This window comes from Rana temporaria, chromosome 6 (genome assembly GCF_905171775.1).
Source record: "Rana temporaria chromosome 6, aRanTem1.1, whole genome shotgun sequence".
In the NCBI taxonomy this organism is placed as follows: domain Eukaryota; kingdom Metazoa; phylum Chordata; class Amphibia; order Anura; family Ranidae; genus Rana; species Rana temporaria.
The window spans coordinates 67,478,725-67,498,773 of NC_053494.1; the positions used below are offsets into that span (position 1 = coordinate 67,478,725).

Here is a 20,049-nt window from a genome sequence, read left to right on the forward strand (position 1 = left end):
TATTATGAACTGGAGACATGACTCAAAGGGTAAAGTATGGGTGTCCCTGGAGAATACACTGGCAGGAAGGGATTTGGCGGGAGCACCCTGGATCCCGACCGTATATAGGGGGTTATCGGAATATGTGTCACCATTAACTACAACAACGTTGTCTATCTGGGATAGAATGAATAGGTCGGGAAAGTTTGCTCCTCCAATATCACCTATTACTCCTTAGGAGGGGTTTCCATGTTTCCCCTCCTGGGGCAGAGAAGGGTAGTTTAGAGGGGTGGGGAGGAAATTGTTCAGAGGTGGCCCCATTTGGGGAATTGCTTTCCTTAAGGGAGTTGGTGCAAAAGCAGGGGGAGGCATCAATGATGGAATGGAAATATCGGCAGTTGACAGACCTGTTTAATAAATGGAAACACCAAATTAGATCAGTAAACTCCATGACTACTTTTGAGGAGTGGTGTGTTAACCGCTTGGAACCAGGCCATATGTTCTCTCGGATGCACAGAATGGTTCAGAGTGCCAAAGATAAGAGAATACCATATTACATGCGTGAATGGGAAAGGGAGTTGGGCCTCAAATTTACAGCGGATCAATCGAATAGGTTGATGGAAATAACACACCAGTCCTCAATAAGTTCATATATACAGGAGATGTCGTATAAGTTTCTGACTAGATGGTACCATACACCGACCCGTCTGGCTCAGATTTATCCATCAATGAATGCCAACTGCTGGAGGGGGTGCAGTCAAAGAGGGTCATTTCTTCATATATGGTGGCAGTGTCCCAAGATTACGAGATTTTGGGAGGAGATATCCCCGTGGATAAAAAAACTGACATTAAGACCTATTGAGCAATCCCCATTGCATTTCCTGTTTCATGGAATGCCATCTATGAAGTTTTATAAAAGAAGTGTCACACCACACCTATTAAATGCAGCGAAGGCATTGATGCCTAGATACTGGAAACAACCTAAAGTCCCCAATATAATGGAATGGAAAATCGAGGTAGAGAGGATAATGGAGGCAGAGAGATGGGTACACACGGTCAAGGACCAACAGGACAAATTTAAGGATGTATGGGCAGGGTGGATATAATATTCTCCTGAAATAGGGAAGGATTAGTTTGGGGCGGAGAGGCTCGGGGGCGGGTGGAGAGGGAAGGGTGAGACAACGGATACATTTCCTTTTTTTTTTTTTTTTCTCCCTACCTTGGGGGCACCAGAGGGGGAGGAGATAGGGAGAGGGGAGACGCGGGCCTCCCCCTCCTTTCTTCCGTTTTTCTTTTTTTTCCCTCGCATCTTTCATTCACTATTATGTAAATATTTTACATGGAAATATATTTTTTCCCTTTTTTTTTTTTTTTTTCTCTCTTCACTATTCCCCCTCTTTTTCACAGCACTAATTCGAATCACTAAAGAGGAGGAATAATTAAGTCAACATAGGAGGATAAGTACAGAGGGCTCCCCTTAAGGAATTTTATTTGGGAGTCATAAGAATGGGAACTGGGGTTTTAAAGAAAGGTTACAGTCACAAAATAAAGGTCACTAAATTACAAAGAAAAATACACCCTATTTTTTTTTCTTTTGTCTTTTTGAGGTGGTTATGAAATTTCTCCCCTTCGCATGGTGGGGGGGGGGGGGTGATAAGGTGAAGGGAGTCAAAGAGGCACGAAACAAGTTTTTTTTTTTTTTCCTTTCTTTTCTTTTTTTCCCCCTGTCTCCGCCTTTTATCCTATTAAGGATTTAGGTGGAAGGGGGTTAAAAGAAGGAAGTGGGGTCCCAGGATTCACTACAGTCACGAAATTAAGGACTATTAAGTTCTGCACAAAACTTTTTTTTTAGGGTGGTATTGAGTTCCTCCTTTTTGTGCCGTAGGGAGGTCATAAGGTGACGGGATCTGGGGGATCACGGGGGAGGAAGAGGAGGGGAAAGGGTTTTTTTTTTTTCTCCCCCCCCCCCCCTCTTTCTTTCTCTCCCTAGCGTCCCTCCCTGCCTCTTGTGGGGGGGGGGGGGGGGACTGGAGGAGGGGGAGGCCGAAGGTGCTCATGGGGGGGGGGGGATGTAATGTATGTAGGTATTTTTATTTAAATATGTATGGAGATGTCTTTTTATATTTTTTCTTGTCATTGTTATTTGTTTTTGTGCATGTGGTGCAATTTGGAAAAAAATAAAGAAAATAAGTAATTATAAAAAAAAAGGCTCATTGTGCTAGGCCTGTGATTGCCTCTTGGGCTTTTTGGCAAAGACGATGGTTTCCCAAATTTACAAGGCTGCTTCTCTAATCTATTTATACATTCTCTTATGTTTACCAAGTGGCTTTTCAGGCCTCAGCTAAATGCCAGTTTCACGCATAGTCATACAGGCAGTTCTTGCCTCAGGTTCCTGTTTGTGGGCATTTTTAGTGTTTGTGTTTTTTGTCTCATTTGTACTTTGTACCTAGAGGGGATGTATCGGCTCCTTGTGTGAGAATGGGAATGCCTGTAAGCTGCTACTTGCACTGGACCTTGCAGGCTCTACCAGCACACAGATTTCAAATGGGAGAATTAACGTGTTTTTCAAAAGAAGAGGGTTCCAAGGCTTTGCCATCGCTCTGTCCTCCTAGGATGGTTCTTCTCAACCGGGGTGCCACTTATGGTCATCCTGAAAGAGGAAGGCATTCAGATCCGACTGAGCTCATTCTCCCTCCGAACTGTATATCAACACAGCGGGCGCTTGGTCAGGACCACGGAATGCAGTCAGAAAAGTAAAAGCTATGGAAAGAGGGTTGTCCTGAATACAGTACTGACATTTGCTGTGTGTGTGTGTGTGTGTGTTTGTATATCCTATCTACAGAATGTGTGTAAGATATTTTTTAATCCTGACCACTAAACCTTTACGATCAGAACTGCTTTAAGGGCAGTGACAATCGCGTTGAAGAGGTGATACTTCACTGCCTCAATGCTTCTTTTAACATGTATTAATGTAGCATTACCACCATTAGAGCTGCTGGGTTTTTGGGTGGTATGTTACCTCGTGGCTCCTCCGAATTCTGTAGGGGTGAGTGATGCGTATGTGCATAAACAGAAGTAAAGGACTGTCCACGACAGGTGTTCTTTTGCTGTGCTCTTTATTACCCAGCCGGGTAAAAACAATAAAACTTGCAGGGAGGAAAGTAAAGAGTGGGTTTAGTGTACCCGGACAGGCCTCTTACTGACCTGGCAGCCGGAGTATCATTCGGACAAGTATAGGAATAAGTCTCTGCCACAAGACCCTCCTTGGTGAGCTTGGGAGAAAGTCTCTACCACAGACCCTTATCAATGACTCCTTGGTTGAGTTAAGTCTGGATCTCCTTCAACTTGTCGCCCAGGTACCGACTGACAGGTGATCAGTCCCGCAGTGTCAGGCTACCTGTGATGTCCGGTGGTTTCGTCAAAGCCCTATTGGACCACGAGCCTCTCAATGGCGCTCCTCAGACCAACTCCCCACCGAACAGCACACAGCTTGGGATCTTCAAAAGAGGTAACCCAGTCGCTCACTGGATCCCCATCGCTGGTTCAGATGCTCCGGACCTACATGGTCCCGGAACCAGGAACACCCCATGGCACGCACGCCCCGGCCAGGTAGGCCATAGCGCCGGGGGGCAGTGATGTGGCCACCCTAAAGGTGGATGCCACACTGGACGAAGAAGCACAGAACAATGGCACCTGTCCCATAAATACCCCTCCCCAGCATGCACAGCGAGGACAAACCCTCATTATTGGCTGCTAGGAAGAGCACCCAAACCTTGACTCCACTGCTGCCATCTGCAGTACTTGGGTTGGAAGAACACCCCAGCACAACAGAACGGGCTCACAGCACAGCCAAGCTGAGACAGAGACCGCAATTTGCCACAAACAATCAGGATCAGAGTCTAACTATACTCTGATCTATACCTAAATTCTACTAGCGCCAGTACTACAAAGTACATGGGTGCTACATTAACTTGTTTTAACATCAATATGCTGCAGCCATGTGCACACAGTTTGCAGCAAGCTCCATTACCTAGGGATATACTTCAGCCACAGAATGTGTACGATCCTGCTTCCTGCAGCTAAAGGAGGAAAATTTGGGGATGTTAAAATGGCGCAGGTGTGTGTGTGTGTGTGCACAAACGCAATATACAGGGATATGGGAGTTATTGAAAAAAACACACCCACACAGGTTGAACTGGATAGACCGTTATCTTTGTTTAATCTTACCAACTATGTCTGCTAAATAGTGGCGCATTTGTCTGCGTATCAGGAATTTGCACACATTCCCTGACATAGTGATGTGATCCAAGCCTTAGACTGGGGTGCTTGGGGACTGAAAATGCTTTTCAAGGGCGCTGTGGCTGGAAAATTTTAAACGCTGTCCAAGGCATCCTAGCGAGATTGTGTCACTTTTTTGATGTGATTTTTGGTGAGTCTCCTTCTCTGCCACTGTTTTGTTTTTATCCTTCACTCTGATTTCCCCTCACTTTGTCAGTAGGTTTGTGAAAAGGTCAGGCAGTTTCACAATCCACCAATACTAGGTTGATCCACTTATTTAGGCTTGTTAGCCATTATTTGCTGAGTTGCCCAGTTATGCAAGGCTAGGGTTTCAGGTTTTGCCAGGATCCATTCAACTGAAGGTCCCGCATAACCCATTTGGTATAATTATCCATTCTAGTGATGTACTCCAGGAAGCGTTTTACAGGAAAGTAAATAAAATAAATCATTTTTTTTTACTTACTGTAAGATCTGTTTCTTAGAGTTCATTGAGCGACAGATTCCAGCCATCTGTTTTTTTGTGATCTACCCCTCATACCATTTCTGCAAAAAATGAAACCTAATTTGAGAGTGAGGGGGTGATGCCTATCTGGCCATAACTTTGTTGGCCAGTGTCTTAACTCCTCTAAAGCAGCAGTGTAACCCAGTTATCTAAATTGTGTATCTGCGTATATGATGTAAACCCTCGCCTTGTAAAATAGAAATGAAGGGCAAAACATTTGTGTTCAGAAAAACAAACATTTACACATCCCCCTTCTTTTTTTTTTTTTTTTATCGCATACCCTCTGCTCTCAGCTGCATAATGATTTTAGAGTGCTAAGAGGAGAAACTGCCCTTTAGAACTGACCACACTGTGCTCTCATGCTTAGTGTGGTCAGTTGTCAATAGCAGGGACAGCAGGGACTTTACACAAAGGAAGTAATACAAAGAACGGCATACTGTTTCATACAAGTATATGATGCAAGCAGGCACATATCAGAAATATATGTTTGCTTAACACGGTCATGTCCAAAGTCCGGTCCGGGGGCCAATTGCGGCCCACGTTTCGGTTTAATGCGGCCCCACTGGTAATTTGGATATATATCTCTTTTGTAGCCCCCAACTAATCCCTGAACGCCGCACATTGAGGCTGCATTCATGGCAATGGTGAGGCTGCAGATGGGCACTGATTAGACTGCATTGATGGGCACTTATTTTGCTTCACAGTTCTTTATTTAAATAAAAAAAAAAAAATCCTGAAATTTCCCTCTTAAAGTGAAGGTGCGTGTTATAAGTCTGTGCTTGTTATACGCAGATAAATACGGTATATCAAAATAAAATGCCAGAGCTCATCCTTAGACTCTTCAACACACATAGCCACAAAGGCAAGAGAATTCTTGTTGGGCTGTGTATTAGTTAATTTGCATTCAATTTGAATGGTTCAAAGAATGTCAGGCAAAATGGTCGGCCCTCACGCATGTTTACTTCATCAAATCTGGCCCTCTTTGAAAAAAGTTTGGACACCCCTGGCTTAAAGCGAAGGTTCATCCTAATTTACAAATCATCGTTAATCCCACTGGCTCAGTTTCAAAGTTAAAGTTGGCTATCAATTTTTTTTTAAATAAATCCCATACCTTGTTTATGATGTCTGAACCATGCACTTCCTGGTTTAGCTCCTGCGGGAGTGGGCTTGTCCGTCTAGCTGTGTTCCCCCCCCCCCCCAATGATTCTTGGGATTATTTTGCAATGTCTCCTGGGAGCACAGCGTGACGCTGCCCAGGAGATGATTCTCTAGCTAACAAGACGAACTATCGCGTGATTTCACACGTCACGTGACTCGGGCGGATACAATTCCACCATTTAAATTCAGGGCAAACAGGGGAAATCGCCAATACTGTGTAGTGTTGACGGCCCCGCTCGCCGTCAACACTGCACATGCGTGGGATAGAGCGGTGAATGCTGGGACATCAGCATTCACTGTACCCTGGAAGGATTTGCTTGTGGGCTTCAGAGTGCCCACAAGCAAGATGGAAGCGTTCAGGAAATGTTTTTATAAATCATCTTTTACGGCGGGACATGTGAGTACATGTGAGTACACTATTAAGTATATAAAGAGCAGCAGATGCATATAAAAAAAAAAAACATATTTTTTTTAACGAACTCCAAGAAATAGATTTTTCAGCAAGTAACACAATTCTGTGTTTCTGTACTTTGTTATGATGAAAAATATTGCAGCAGTTGCAGCCATTTTTTTTGTTTGTTTTTTTAAAGCCAGAGAACATCATGTTCTCTGGCTTTAAAAAAACAAACAAAAAAAATGGCTGCAACTGCTGCAATATTTTTAGTTATGTTAATTTGTAGATTACCCACAAACCTGCATATTTTTTTTGTGTTTGCATGTATGAATCTGTTTAATATTTTAATGTTTTATGTATGCAATGCCGTCTTAACAAAGTACTAAACTTTTTTTTTTTTTTTTTTAATACCTACATTTATAATATATATTTTTTCCCTTTTTATTCTAGCACACATGACTTTGATCCGGATTCATACGTAATCCCATATGTTAATCTTTCCTTAAAAACATTTGCTTCTCAAGTACACAGCCTCTTGCAGACACATGAGGGCACTGTTCCTCTCTATAGGTATGTAGACTTCTCAATGTTTATAACTTTCCTTTTTTGTTTTTAAAAACAAATTTAACCACTTACAGTACATGACCTATAACAATGAATGAGTGTGCGTAAGGGATATTGTACAAGTCCTGGTTATGATGGCGATGAAGGGGGTTCATTTACAGATGTGCTGGATAAGGGAGGTTAAAGTGGATCTAAAGGCTGAATGTTTTTTACCCTAATGAATTTTCTGCATTAAGGTAACACACACACACACACACACACACACACACACACACACACACACACACATATATATATGTGTATATATAATATTACTGTGGAGGGGTGAATGACATTTGAGGTGATTTTATTAGCACGGTTACTGGATTGTGCTGATGGTCTAGTGGCTCTTTTGATCATTTTATTGGCTGATGAGCAGTCCTGATGCATCGATCCATCCTGCATATTCTTTCTCAGATTTACAATGTGCGATCGAGATATTCTATTTACTAATTTCTGGATGAAGCTGCTATATGCAGAGGCACTAGTCTTTAACCTGTACCCAAATGCAAATAGGAAATCCACACTGCTAACGCACTCATCTGCACCCCGAATCTGTGCATTGTATTTAAGTAGAAAGCGCACATGCGCATGGCCATGTGATCCAGGGACCTGAAATGTGCCTCTGCACATGGAACTGGTCTTTCATTGAAACCAAAAATTTACGTTTCTCCTATCCCCTTCCGGGATGGCACACCTGAGAGATAAGGGCTGCTCCCTACAGGAAACAATCAATTGACAGCTTGCTGCAAGTCCCCACCCTTCCCCTTGATTCCCAGTATTGATTGTGTTTCTCCCGAACACAGCGACATGTTTGTTTTAGGACCAAATGACCGGGGAGGGTCTGATGGTACCCCTGTTGAGACAGATTTTAGGGAGGCCGGAGAGGGCTGAACTAACCAGTAGGCTTTGTCCTCACAGGTCGCCTCAAGTGTGCACCATCGCTCTGGCCTCAGGGAGTGCGCGCCATCACTGTATTGCATAAAACCACCACTGTTGGCCGCTCTCATCACTTCTGGGATTCCTCTTGCAGGAAGCACTGCACTCCAAGACTACCGCATCACAAAGTGGGTGGGGTCGGAGGTGCCGCACAACCCGGAAGTGTTAGAAACTCCAGGATACAGCCTGAAGAGCAGCGTGGAACAGAGCAAGGTGGATGAGAGTGGTCGGCTTTGCTGTACTAGCCTCTCTATCAGTACCAGCAGCCCAGGACCCATCCAACCTCCTCCATGGAGCAAGAGGAAGGAAAGACAACTACGACTGGGGGCAGATCCAGGTCGGGGCCCAGTGAGTACAAACCCCCCTTGGAAAGGGAGTGAGAGGTCTGGCTTCCAGGGGTCTGAGAATCCCTGGGGCAGCCAGAACAGGCTGGACTTCACCATTCACCTTACCCTTTCCCCCTCCCCTGTACAAACCCGCAGTTATGGGGAGGACAGAGTAATGTTATGTACATATGTACATCTCTTGTCTTGCAGAGTCCCCCAGCGGAGCCCAGGAGGCCTCAAATAAACAACCTCTTGCCGCTACAGGGCATAGCTCCTCACAAAAATGTGGGTACTCTAAGGATAAACTCCCAAAGTCCCACTTGGAGCCCTTTTTGCTATAAATGCATCAATAATTTAGCAATGAAGAAAACATATCTCATTTAAGCAAAGCTTTCCGTGATGCCGGCGGGCAGTCAGTAACCCAAGGTCCTGACATAGAGGAGCTTTACCCCCAGAGAAGGCACATCTTCCCAGGAAAGCCTCTTCGGAGTGGGACCTAGTGCCCTCCTCCCACCCTTGCAATCACTCCCTCTAGGTCAGGTAGAGGAAGAAGAGGATGACGGGGGGGATGTGGAAAGTCAGGCCAGGTCAAGCCACAGCTCAGAGGGGGAGTTGGAGCTAGACCTTTTAAGTCCGACTCGGGAGGATGCAAGATTAAGGAGACACCTCTTTGCCATAGAGGATCTGGATGGACTCCTGCAGGCGATATATGTCACAGAGGAGATTCCAGAAGCCTCTAAAGCAGGGATATGCAATTAGCGGACCTCCAGCTGTTGCAAAACTACAAGTCCCATCATGCCTCTGGGTGTCATTCTTGTGGCTGTCTGAGTTTTGCTATGCCTCATGGGACTTGTAGTTCTGCAACAGCTGGAGGTCCGCTAATTGCCTATCCCTGCTCTAAAGTAACCTCGGCACAGGACAAGGTTTATAGAGGGCTAAGCAAGTCTCAATCTAGAGTGTTGCCACTCCATCAATCCCTTAAACTAGTCCTACAGGATCCTACACGTCCCCTGCGGGGTGACTTTGTGTTCACAGCATCTCCCCGCAGTCATGTAGTCCCAAGGGAGGGGGCAAGCACGCTGACTTACCCCCAGCCTGAACTGGCTTGGATGATGGGGGCAAGCTTACTGAGGAGAAACAGGAAGTGAGAAATTCAGACAAAGAAAAAAAACATTTAGAAGGGAAATTGAAGGAAAAGGTAAGTGAACCAACAATGCACTAGCTTAAAGGAACCTATTTAGAAAATAAACTCCCCTTTACAACCCCTTTTAAGCTCCCAAGACTGGATGCGGCTCTCCTTTGAGGATGCAGGCAGTATTAAGGATCTGATGGACTTTACAGCAGAATCCCTTCTTAGAAAAGCTTGGGAGGCTAATACATCAGCAATGGTTCCAGCCTTAGCAGCAGCCTGTGTGGCCAGGAATACAGATTTCTGGGTGGAGATGCTGACCAAGCACCTGTCTTTGGGATCCAAATCGGATGACATCATTGATTCCCTAGCAGTGATAGGGAAAGCTGTCGCCTATTTTGCAGATGCTGCAGTTGAGTCTGCAAGAGCCTTGGCTAAAACGGCCGCATTAATCAACTCGGCTCAGAGAGCTGTCTAGATTAAGGCCTGGGAAGGAGATATCACATTTACTATGTGGTCTTCCCTTTCAGGGTTCATTGCTGTTTGGCCAGGGCCTGGATGACATTCTGTCTAGGTCCTCAGAAAAGGGTAAAAAGTTCCCAGTAAAGCCCAAAAAAGAAAGATTTTAAGAAACCACAGCATAGAACCAAAAAGGAGCCCAACAAACGGCGAGGCTATGGTAGGGTAAGGCAAAATAACAGTTTACTTTTTCCCTCCCCCAAGGTTGGCGCCAAAGAAACTATGTGACGCCAAGATCAGAGTGGGGGGACGACTGTCCCACTTTGTTCCTCAGTGAGAAATGATTTCGGACAGCATTTACATCTGCCAGATCCTGCGAGAAGGTTATCCTTTGGAGTTCTCGGCAAAACCCCCCTCTATGATCACCACCCTTACACATCCTCCCAGGGATGCCCTAAAAATCTGCCCACCTGGAGGATATCCAGGAATTGGTAGAACAGCAGGTGGTGGTACCAAAAGTACAACAATGCCAGGGATTCTATTCCCACGTATTTGGTGTTCGCAAGCCATCAGGGAAGTATTGGCTGATAGTAAACTTAAAGGAGTTGTAAAGGAAAAACATTATTGGCTGAAATTACGGTTTACATGGTATAGAGACATAATAGTTAACTGATTCCTTTTAAAAATGATTAAAAATAGATAAAAATCTATCATATAATGTACCTGTAGTTTCAGTTTCGTTTATGCATCTAGTTTCATGCTTCTGTGAAGTACAGAGACACAGAGCCAATAGAGGGCAGTGATGGTTTGTAAAACGAAAGTGATTGGTTCTGAGGGGTTTAAGACACACAGTAATCACACCTCCTTGATTAGTGCCACAGAGAAAGCTCCCATGAATTTGTTCAACAGGAAGCAGACTGTTCAGAACAGAGAAGGATTACAGCAACATCATAGCAAAAACGAACAATGAGGACATGAAATCAGGACTGTAGTAAGGTAAAGGAAGCCATTTAGCTAAAAAAAAAAAAAAAATTCTTTAGTGACCCTTTAAGGAACCTGAACAGGTATCTGGAATACAAAATGTTCACTATGGAAAGTATCTACTCGGTACGCAAAAACTTAATGAAGGAGGCCTTCATGACAACACTGGACCTCAAAGATGCCTACCTACACGTGCCAATTCGCGTGGAGTATCAGGCATACTTGAGGTTCGCAGTAGTAGTCAGAGAAGAGATTTTTCACTAGCAATTCAGAGCCCTACCAATCGGGTTAACAGCCAGTCCAAGGATTTTTACAAAAATCCTAGCAGAGGCAGTAGCCTCTCTGCATCTCCAGGGTATACTTCTAATTCCTTACCTGGACAATCTACTCTTTTCCGGACCATCAGTCCTCCAGGTCAGATCAGATACCAGCAAGGTATTGTCAGTCCTGGAAAACCTGGGGTGGATAATCTGTACAGGAAAATCCTCCCTGGAACCAGAACAGGTCAAGACATTTCTAGGCTACATAGTAGACACCAGACAACAGAGCTCTTCTTGCCAGAAGACAAGGTGGAAAAACTAGCTTCATCAGCGAGAGATCCGCTAAAGACCCCGTCACGCTCCAGAAGGAAGGTGCTAGGAACCCTCGGCCTGATGTCAGCAAGTATACCAGCAATAGTCTGGGCACAACTTCACTCAAGAGCCCTTCACTCTTTCTTCCTGTCCTTATGGGACAAAAAGGAGTCCTTGGATCAGGAGATACTACTAACCCCTCAGGTATTGTCCTCCTTGGCGTATTGGACAATACCCAGAAACCTAAAAGGGGGCAGACCATGGGCACAGTGGAATCCGGTAAAGGTTACCACAGATGCCAGTTCCTGGGGGTGGGGTGCCCACCTAGGAAAGAAAAAAGCCCAAGGGCAATGGAACAGCTTGCTAGGTCGGATGGCATCCAACTACAGGGAGCTCACAGCAGTGGGGGGAAGCCCTAAAAGCCTTTCAGAAGAACATCACGAACGAGGTTCAAGTGAGCTCCGACAACGCCACTGTCGTAGCCTACTGGAGGGTCCAGACCCCTGCTAGGACTATCCAAGGAGATCCTGGATTGGGCAGAGGGAAAAGTTCTCTCAATTTCTGCTTTCCACATAAAGGGGACAAGCAATACTTTGTCAGCCGATAAGACGGGGGGGGGGGGGAATGGGAACTGAACGCCGAGGTATTTCGAACCCTGGTGCAGCGCTTTGGAAATCCAGAAATAGATCTGTTTGCCAACTCCAAAGAGGAGTCAGAAGGTTTAGATGCACTGACACAAACCTGGCATATGGCTTCCCACCCCCACCCCTAGTCCTTCCGCGGGTTCTTCAGAAGCTCAGCCGGTCCCCAGGCAAGCTCCTCCTGATGGCCCCCTGGTGGCCAAGGAGAGCTTGGTTCGCAAGCTTAAGATATGTGGCAGTGGCAGTGGCAGAACCATGGAAGCTCCAAAACAGGATGGATCTTCTCACGCAGGGGCCAGTACTACACCCGAGGCTGGAATTTTTCCAGCTGACGGGCTGGTTAGTGAGCGCCAGACCCTAAAACATAAAGGCTGCTCAGAGTAATAAGTACCCTCCTGAGTAGAAAACCAGTGACTAGAAAGATCTACTCAAGTCTGGAAGACTTTCTGTTCCTGGGGTAGAGAAAGAAAGATGACCTCCACCACTGTTGCGGTTATCCTGGAGTTTCTCCAGGACGGAGTAAACAAAGGCCTAACAGTCAGTACCCTTTGGGTTCAAATAGCGGTCCTCTCGGTCTATCTTGATAGAAGACTGGCAAAAGAGGACCTCATTAAACTTTCTGTTGGCAAGGGAAAGGGTTTCCCTTGTCCCCAAAGGTAGTTTTCCACCCTTGACTAGGGTGTTAGAGGCGTTTATCTAAGCACCCATTTGAACCTATAAAAGAGGTTCCCTTTAAGTTTCTAACTTTAAAAAAAAAAATTTTGTAAGCATTTACAACGGCCAGGAGGGTAGGGGATTTGCAGGGGCTGTTCATGAAGGAACCCTTCCTATTGGTACAGCCAGACAGTCACCCTCAGGGCAGATTCCTTGTACCTACCAAAGGTAGCATCCTTATTTCATAGGACGCAAGACATATTGCCGTCCTTTTGTGATAAACCAAAAAAAACGAGAAAGAAATTTCATTGTCTGGATGTCAGAAGGTGTCTCCTTACCTATCTAGAGAGAGCAAAGAACTTTAGGAGGCCCAATCGCCTGCTAATTTTGTACGCTGGACCTAGGAAGGGACTTCAGGCTTCTAAAGCCTCAGTCTCCAGATGGATCAGGGAAACTATCTCCATAGCTTATGCGAGTTCTGGGGTTCCAGCACCAGCAAAGGTTAAAGCTCATTCAACCAGATCACTAGCAGCTCCTTGGGCTGAAAAAGCAGGGGCCTCCTGGGAACAAATCCGCAGCGCGGCCACCTGGTCCAGTCAACATACATTAATGAAGCACTACCGTGTGGAAGTGTTGTCACAGCAAGACTTGGCTTTCGGTCTGAAGGTCCTACAAGCTGTGGTCCCCCCGTGAAGGTAGGCCTGTGTTTACTTGATTATCCTCAGATGTGCCGTCCTGGAAGGTGATGGGAGAAAACCTACGTTGGACTTACTGTTAACTGTATTTCTACTTCCCGCCCTATGTGGAGGGAAATATAAGCCAAACGCTAGGTGTTAAGTACCTATGTGGAGTGATGCTTCTTGTGAACCAGTTTAGGATTATTTTATTACAAACTGGGGATCAAAGGGGATGGGTGGGGACATGTAACAAGCTGTCCATTGTGTCTGTAGGGAGGAACACTCATCTCTCAGGTGTGCCGTCCTGGAAGGTTTGTAGAAATACCTCTGCGTCTACCTTAGGTTTTTATTGCAATCCAAAATTACATACAACTATGGCTTAATCACACCATCGCTTCAATGTGTGCAGCTGTCACCCTCACTCTTAAAGGGAAACTCAAATAACTAAACCCATGAAAGATAAAGGAGAAAAGAGTATTTTAAAATAAAAACGCAAGCCCTCAAATGTCAAAAAAATACTAAATTTATAATCCATGCATGAAAAATGACTAACGCTAATCAAAAAAGGAGTCGGTCAAGAGGAAGGAACTAGACAGGGGACACCACATTGGAAAGTGTAGTACAGTGACCCTAAAAATATTTAATAAATCCAAAGCCCTATGGTCATTCAATATATATCCATTTAAACAGCATATATTGCAATAGACCGATCTTTTTGACTTTCTGGAGAGACCCCCATGGTGTTGAGGCCGTTTAGGGCTGCTGTGTGCATAGAATGAATCCAAGAGGGCTCTTTGGAGAAGCATGCAATTTCTGTCACCACTCTTATTTGAACCATCAACATGGTGAGTGACCATGCCCTTAATATTATATTATATCGTTTCATGTTGCAACACTGCAGAATTTACCCTTTGCTATAATGTAAAGTAGTGAGTGTACAGCTTGTATAACAGTTTAAATTTGCTGTCCCCTCAAAAAAACTCAACGCACAGCCATTAATGGCTAAACCAAACCACTGCCAACAAAAGTTTTTGGATGAATTTGTCACAGTATTTAGTAACATGGCTGGTAAGGTTGAAGATGGACAGCAGTCCATCCAGTTCTACGTGTGTGTGTGTGTGTGTGTGTGTGTATCATATCCCCATATAATTTTGCGAAGATGCATGTTCTAGAGTCTTTTAAAATGATCCATACTGCCTGCCGACACCACCGATTTTTGTGGAAGAGGTTCCACGTCCTTGCGGCCCTGACAGTGAAATACCCCCTACGCACCTTAAGGTTAAACCACTTATTTTCTTGTCTCATCGTGTGGCCCTGTGTCCTCTTGCACTCCCTGGGACTGAAAAGTCTCATACTTATGCTGGGATCATGTTGCAATATTTGTATATCGCAATCATTTCTCCTCTTAAGCGTATCTCCAGGTAGAAGAAATTTTAGTGCTTGTAGTCGTTCCTCCATAATTGATGTCCTCCAGTCCCCATATTTAGTTGCTCTTCTCTGGACTCTCAGCTCCAGCACATCCTTTCGGAGGGTCGGTGACCAGAACTGGATGGAATACTCCAGATGTGGCTGAACCTGAGTTTTATAAAGTGGTAGAATAATAGTCTAATCTCTGGAATAAATTCCCTTTTTAATGCATGCTAATATTCTGGCTTTGTTAGCTGCAGCTTGACACTGCATGCTATTGCTCAGTCTGTCTTCTTACTAGGACCCCCTAGATCCTTCTCCATCCTGGAAGCCCCTAAGGATTCTCCCCCTAACGCTTAAAGGGGTTCTAAAGGAATTTTTTTTTTTCATAATAAGCATCCTTTACCTGCAGACATTCCTCTTTTCACTTCCTCATTGTTTGTTTTTGCTCAGAAGTTGCTCTATTTCTATTCTGTTCTGTTCACTTCCTGCTTGTCTGATTGTTACTCACCACCGTGAAGGGAGGCTTTACTGCGGTGGTCAGTGACGTGCTCGCCCCCTCCTGGGAACTACATCTGTGCGGCAGGACACTCTCTCTACGTGTTAGAGACTTCAAGGAGGTGTGAATTACTGGGCGTGCCGCAATGCATACTGGGAAATGTAGTTCTTACATGAACGAGCACCGCAAACCAGGAAGTGAATGAGAGAACAAAAACTAGAACGCCGGAGGTGATATAGATGAAGGAATTTAATAGGTATTTACTCGTTTTTTAACAGAATCATTACACTATTCTGTCTGTCTACCTTGCAGACAATTTTAGGCAAATTTTTTTTTTTCCTTTACAACTCCTTTAACTTGCTTTTTATATGGGGGCAGCTGACGGCAGCTGACACCCTCATGCACCGCAGGTCCTCTGGGGTGACTAGAGGAAGGGGTAAGAAGATTAATTTTCCCCCTACACCAGAGGAGACCGTCCTGGCCTCTGCTGACCGCGTGGGGACACGTGCAACTCTGTGACTGCAGTTCCCTGTCTTGCCTATATTGTGGCTGCTGGTGGAATCTAGTGGCTCTGCTGATAACTGCACAACATTCTGTTCTGTTACTATTGCTCAAGGGTGTGGTGTTTTTTTTTTTCCCTCCAAGTCAAGGTTGCAGTAGGAATTTTATTGTGGTTGCACATCCGGGTTTCCTGTCTCATGGGGAGCTACCCTCATCCGAAACAGTGCTATCTAACCAAATGTGTCTTGTTGCCCATACATTGCTTTCTTTTTTTCCCTTTCACGCAGGAGAAGCCTGGTTCTCATTTATTATTTGATCCTAATACAGTGGAGACTTAGTTTTTCTTTTTTCCAGCTGATGAACTACATCCACTACAAACTACACCCACTGGTCCACACCTCCTATCATTGGGTGTTGCATTGTTATGGGTATAAGCATTCCTTGGTTGGGGTGGGAGGGCAAGTTGTTTGTGGTCCTATTTGGGTTTTTTGTATGTTGGTTCTATAACATGAGCTGCTCTGCAATATACTTGTGTACGGTTTATTTGCCGTCTCCTTCTTGAGGGATAGGTTGCTGCACATACGAGCTGGTCTCTCACCTTGTATTGATGATATGCATTCCCGATGCCTCAATTCACGGTGATCTCCTGGAATGTTAGGGGCCTGAACTCTGGTTAAAAGATCCTTTTGTGTTGCGTTTCCTCCAAAAGCACAACCCACATATCTGTGTTCTGCAGGAGATGCATCTCCAAGGCTCCAAAACTATCTGTCTCAAGAAGTCGTAGGTGGGCTTACACTACCATGCCACATTCTCCACCTATGCTCGCGGGGGTCGGCATCCATGTTGTGAACACCCTACCGTTTCGGCTCCTTGAAGTAAAAACGGACCCAGACGGTAGATATGCAATTGTTCAAACAGTTCTACTTTGGTTTCATCTGACCATATGACATTCTCCCAATCCTCTTCTAGATCATCCAAATGCTCTCTAGCAAACCTCAAACGGGCCCGGACGTGTACTAGCTTAAGCAGGGGGACACATCTGGCACTGCAGGATCTGAGTCCCTGGCGGCGTAGTGTGTTACTGTTGGTAGCCTTTGTTACGTTTGTCCCAGCTCTCTGCAGGTCATTCACTAGGTCCCCCCGTGTGGTTCTGAGATTTTTGCTTACCGTTCTTGTGATCATTTTGACCCCACGGGGTGAGATCTTGTGTGAAGCCCCATATCTAGGGAGATTATCAGTGGTCTTTGTAGGTCTTCCATTTTCTAATTATTGCTCCCACAGTTGATTTCTTCACACCAACCTGCTTGCCTATTGCAGATTCAGTCTTCCCAGCCTGGTTCTGGTCTACAATTTTGTTTTTGGTGTCCTTCCACAGCTCTTTGATCATCAGCATAGTGGAGTTTGAAGTGTGACGGTTTGAAGTTGTGGACAGGTGTCTTTTTATACTGATAAGTTCAAACAGGTGCCATTAATACAGGTAATGAGTGGAGGACAGAGGAGCCTCTTAAAGAAGATGCATGTCTGTGAGAGCCAGAAATCTTGCTTGTTTGTAGGTTAACAAATACTTATTTTCCACCATAATTTGCAAATGAATTATTTTCAAATCTGGATTTGTTTCCACATTTTGTCTCTCATGGTTGAGGTATACCTATGATGACAATTACAGGCCTCTCATCTTTTTAAATGGGAGAACTTGCACAATTGGTGGCTGACTAAATACTTTTTTGTTCCACTGTATGTGCTTTCCAGGGGCATCTCTGACCATGCCCCCCTGTGCTTCTCCATTGCTATGACCGTCTTTGAGTCTCTAGGCTATGGAGACTGTCCAGATTGTGTGTGAATGATGAACGCCTACAAGAGACACTGACTTGCCTCTATTTGCAACTATTGGACAGACAACCAAGATACTGCCTCTGTCTGTGCTGTGGGACTCCTTTAAATCATGGGCTAGAGGGGAGTAGATATCTAAAATCTCACATCTCCAGAAGGCGGCTGCCCTTTTCCTGGAATAGAGGGTGACTAAGTTGGAGGCTGACTATGTTTGTGCCCTGGATAGTGACCATTATGAAACATATCCACCCACACAGCTCAGACTGACAAGGCTCTCCTGTACTCGGCCCAAAAGGTTTTTGAATTTGGTGGGAAGAATGGTAGACTGCTGGCCTGACTGGCCAAGGGAGATATCCCATCCACCCCCTATCTGCTGTATTGGGGATAAAGATGACCACATACTCACAGTGCCTGACCACATTAATGGTCGGTTCCTACAGTTTTTCCAGGACCTATACTCTTCCCGAGATGACTTCTCACCTTCCAATCTCTCCTCATTTCTTGAACCTATTTATTAACCAACACTAGCTGCAGTGAATAGAGAGAGGCTGGACTCAGACATCACTCTGGAGAAGGTTCAACCGGCCATGGGATGGTTAAAGGGTTGTGAGTCCCTTGGGGCTGATGGCTTGCCATCTGAGTTCTACAGCCACTTTATGGAACTTCTTGCTCCTAAATTGACCTCCCTTCTTTCGGACTATGGTTCCCTAGAGGCACTGTCTGACTCTATGAATGAAGCCGTGATTGTGTTGGTTCCTAAGCCTGACAAGGACTCGCAGGCTTGTGCGGCATATAAACCGATAGCCCCGCTAAATGTGGATACCAAGACTTTTGCAAAGGTCCTGGCTAACCGTTTGTCCCCGGTGATTGAGGACCTGGTTGAAATTTAAACATCAGGGGACTCTATCAGGGGACTCTCTGTTCCCCACAACAATCGAGGCTCTAGAGTGATTGCTGCTTTAGACGCCGAAAATTCTTTTGATTCTGCAGAATGGTCGTACCTATGGGAGGTCCTTTAGCGATTCGGGTTGGGCCCCAAATTCGTACATGGGATTAAATTACTATATAGTGTCCCTAGAGCGAGGGTCCATACAAATAACTGGCTTTCTGCTCCTTTTAATCTGTTCCGCTGTACATGGCAGGGTTACCTGCTCTACCCCAGTCTGTTTTCCCTGGCTCTGGAACCCCTGGCTATTTTGATCAGGTCTGCTCCAGATGTCATGGGCCTTTGGCTGGGAAAGTTAAAAGAGCGTCTCTCCTTGTATGTGTATGAAGCATTGCTGTATCTTGATGATGCTGGCACCTCTTTGTGGACCTGCCTACGTGTTTTTGATAACTTTGGTACGGTTTTGGGTATTAAAATAAACTGGTCTAAGTCAGTTCGCTTCCCTATAGATGCAGATGCTGCTAAGACGGCTGCCTCCGCCGCTCTACGATGGGTGGATGAATGCCGCTGCGAGTTATAGTGACAAAAAAGTTCCCCGTGGAATGTTGGATATAGGGGCCCGAGGGCGTACACAGAGGTCCCTAGCCCCACATGGGCTGCCTGGAGGGTGTGGGTGGCTGCTAGACGGAGGTTCGTGTGTCCCAACCAGTGGTCTCCGGCCCACCCACTTTGGGGTAATCCCAGTCTGCCACAGTTCAGTACCCTGCCGGATCCTCAGGTCTGGGCCAAACGTGTCGTCACCCTGGGGGATGTTGTGTCTCAGGGTGTCGTACTTCAGATTAATGACCTTGTAACAGAACGTCCCACACTCTGCTTGAGTGCTTCTGTCATATACTGTCATATACCGTCATATATCAGATATTCCAGCTGCTCTCAAGCACACAATGAGACGAGACTTGTTTTGTCTGCTGAACATGGAGTGTTTATTAGAACCAAGAATACAACCTTATATATAGTTAGAGGAGGTAACCAGAACATAATTAACATGAGCTAATTAACTAATCATTTACCCAGACTAGGTGACTCATAGATATGACCTTTGAGGGTAGACGTTGCGTCTCCTCGCTCACCTGCTATACAATACACATAAGTGTAAACACAGGACATCTTCACACAATATCAGGGTCAATTAGCACAGAGGACAGACAGATGGCTGGAGGTGACTGCATTCACATCTCCTTACACTGTATGTCCCAACAGTATGAATCAGTCACTCTAATATGACATATACAGGGTCCCCAGGCATACAGCTCACAAAGAGCACCATTCCCCCAAATGCCAGGGCCCATGATCACAAGGCAAAAGGCTAGCATTCAGTCCCCTCCAAAAACCTCTGTCCCGGGTGAGTCTGTCACATTTCTCCCCCATCAAAAGTTGACTAACAAGGTCCCAGACCTCCACCTGGTCTGGACATGCGTTAGTCGGTCAAAGTGAACTCATAGTCTGTCCGCATTACCTCAAATCTTGGCTGCAAGGAGTAGTTGACACCAGTAGGTGTGGGGCAGAGGTCATTTACTCTGTCTGGCTGCCAGCGCTCAAGCTGGGTGGTTTTTAACATTCCGGCACTTGGTCTG

General features: G+C 45.3%; 1 protein-coding gene across 4 annotated transcripts in view; it reads left to right on the forward strand.

Annotated features, from left to right (window-relative positions):
* MARF1 (meiosis regulator and mRNA stability factor 1) overlaps window positions 1–20,049 on the forward strand; it is a 444,629-nt gene that overhangs the window by 252,687 nt on the left and 171,893 nt on the right. For all 4 annotated transcript variants that reach the window (XM_040356921.1, XM_040356923.1, XM_040356922.1 and 1 more), the window contains exon 15: window positions 6,762–6,881. In XM_040356921.1, the coding sequence (XP_040212855.1) occupies window positions 6,762–6,881 (120 nt within the window). The remainder of the gene's footprint in view (window positions 1–6,761; window positions 6,882–20,049) is intronic.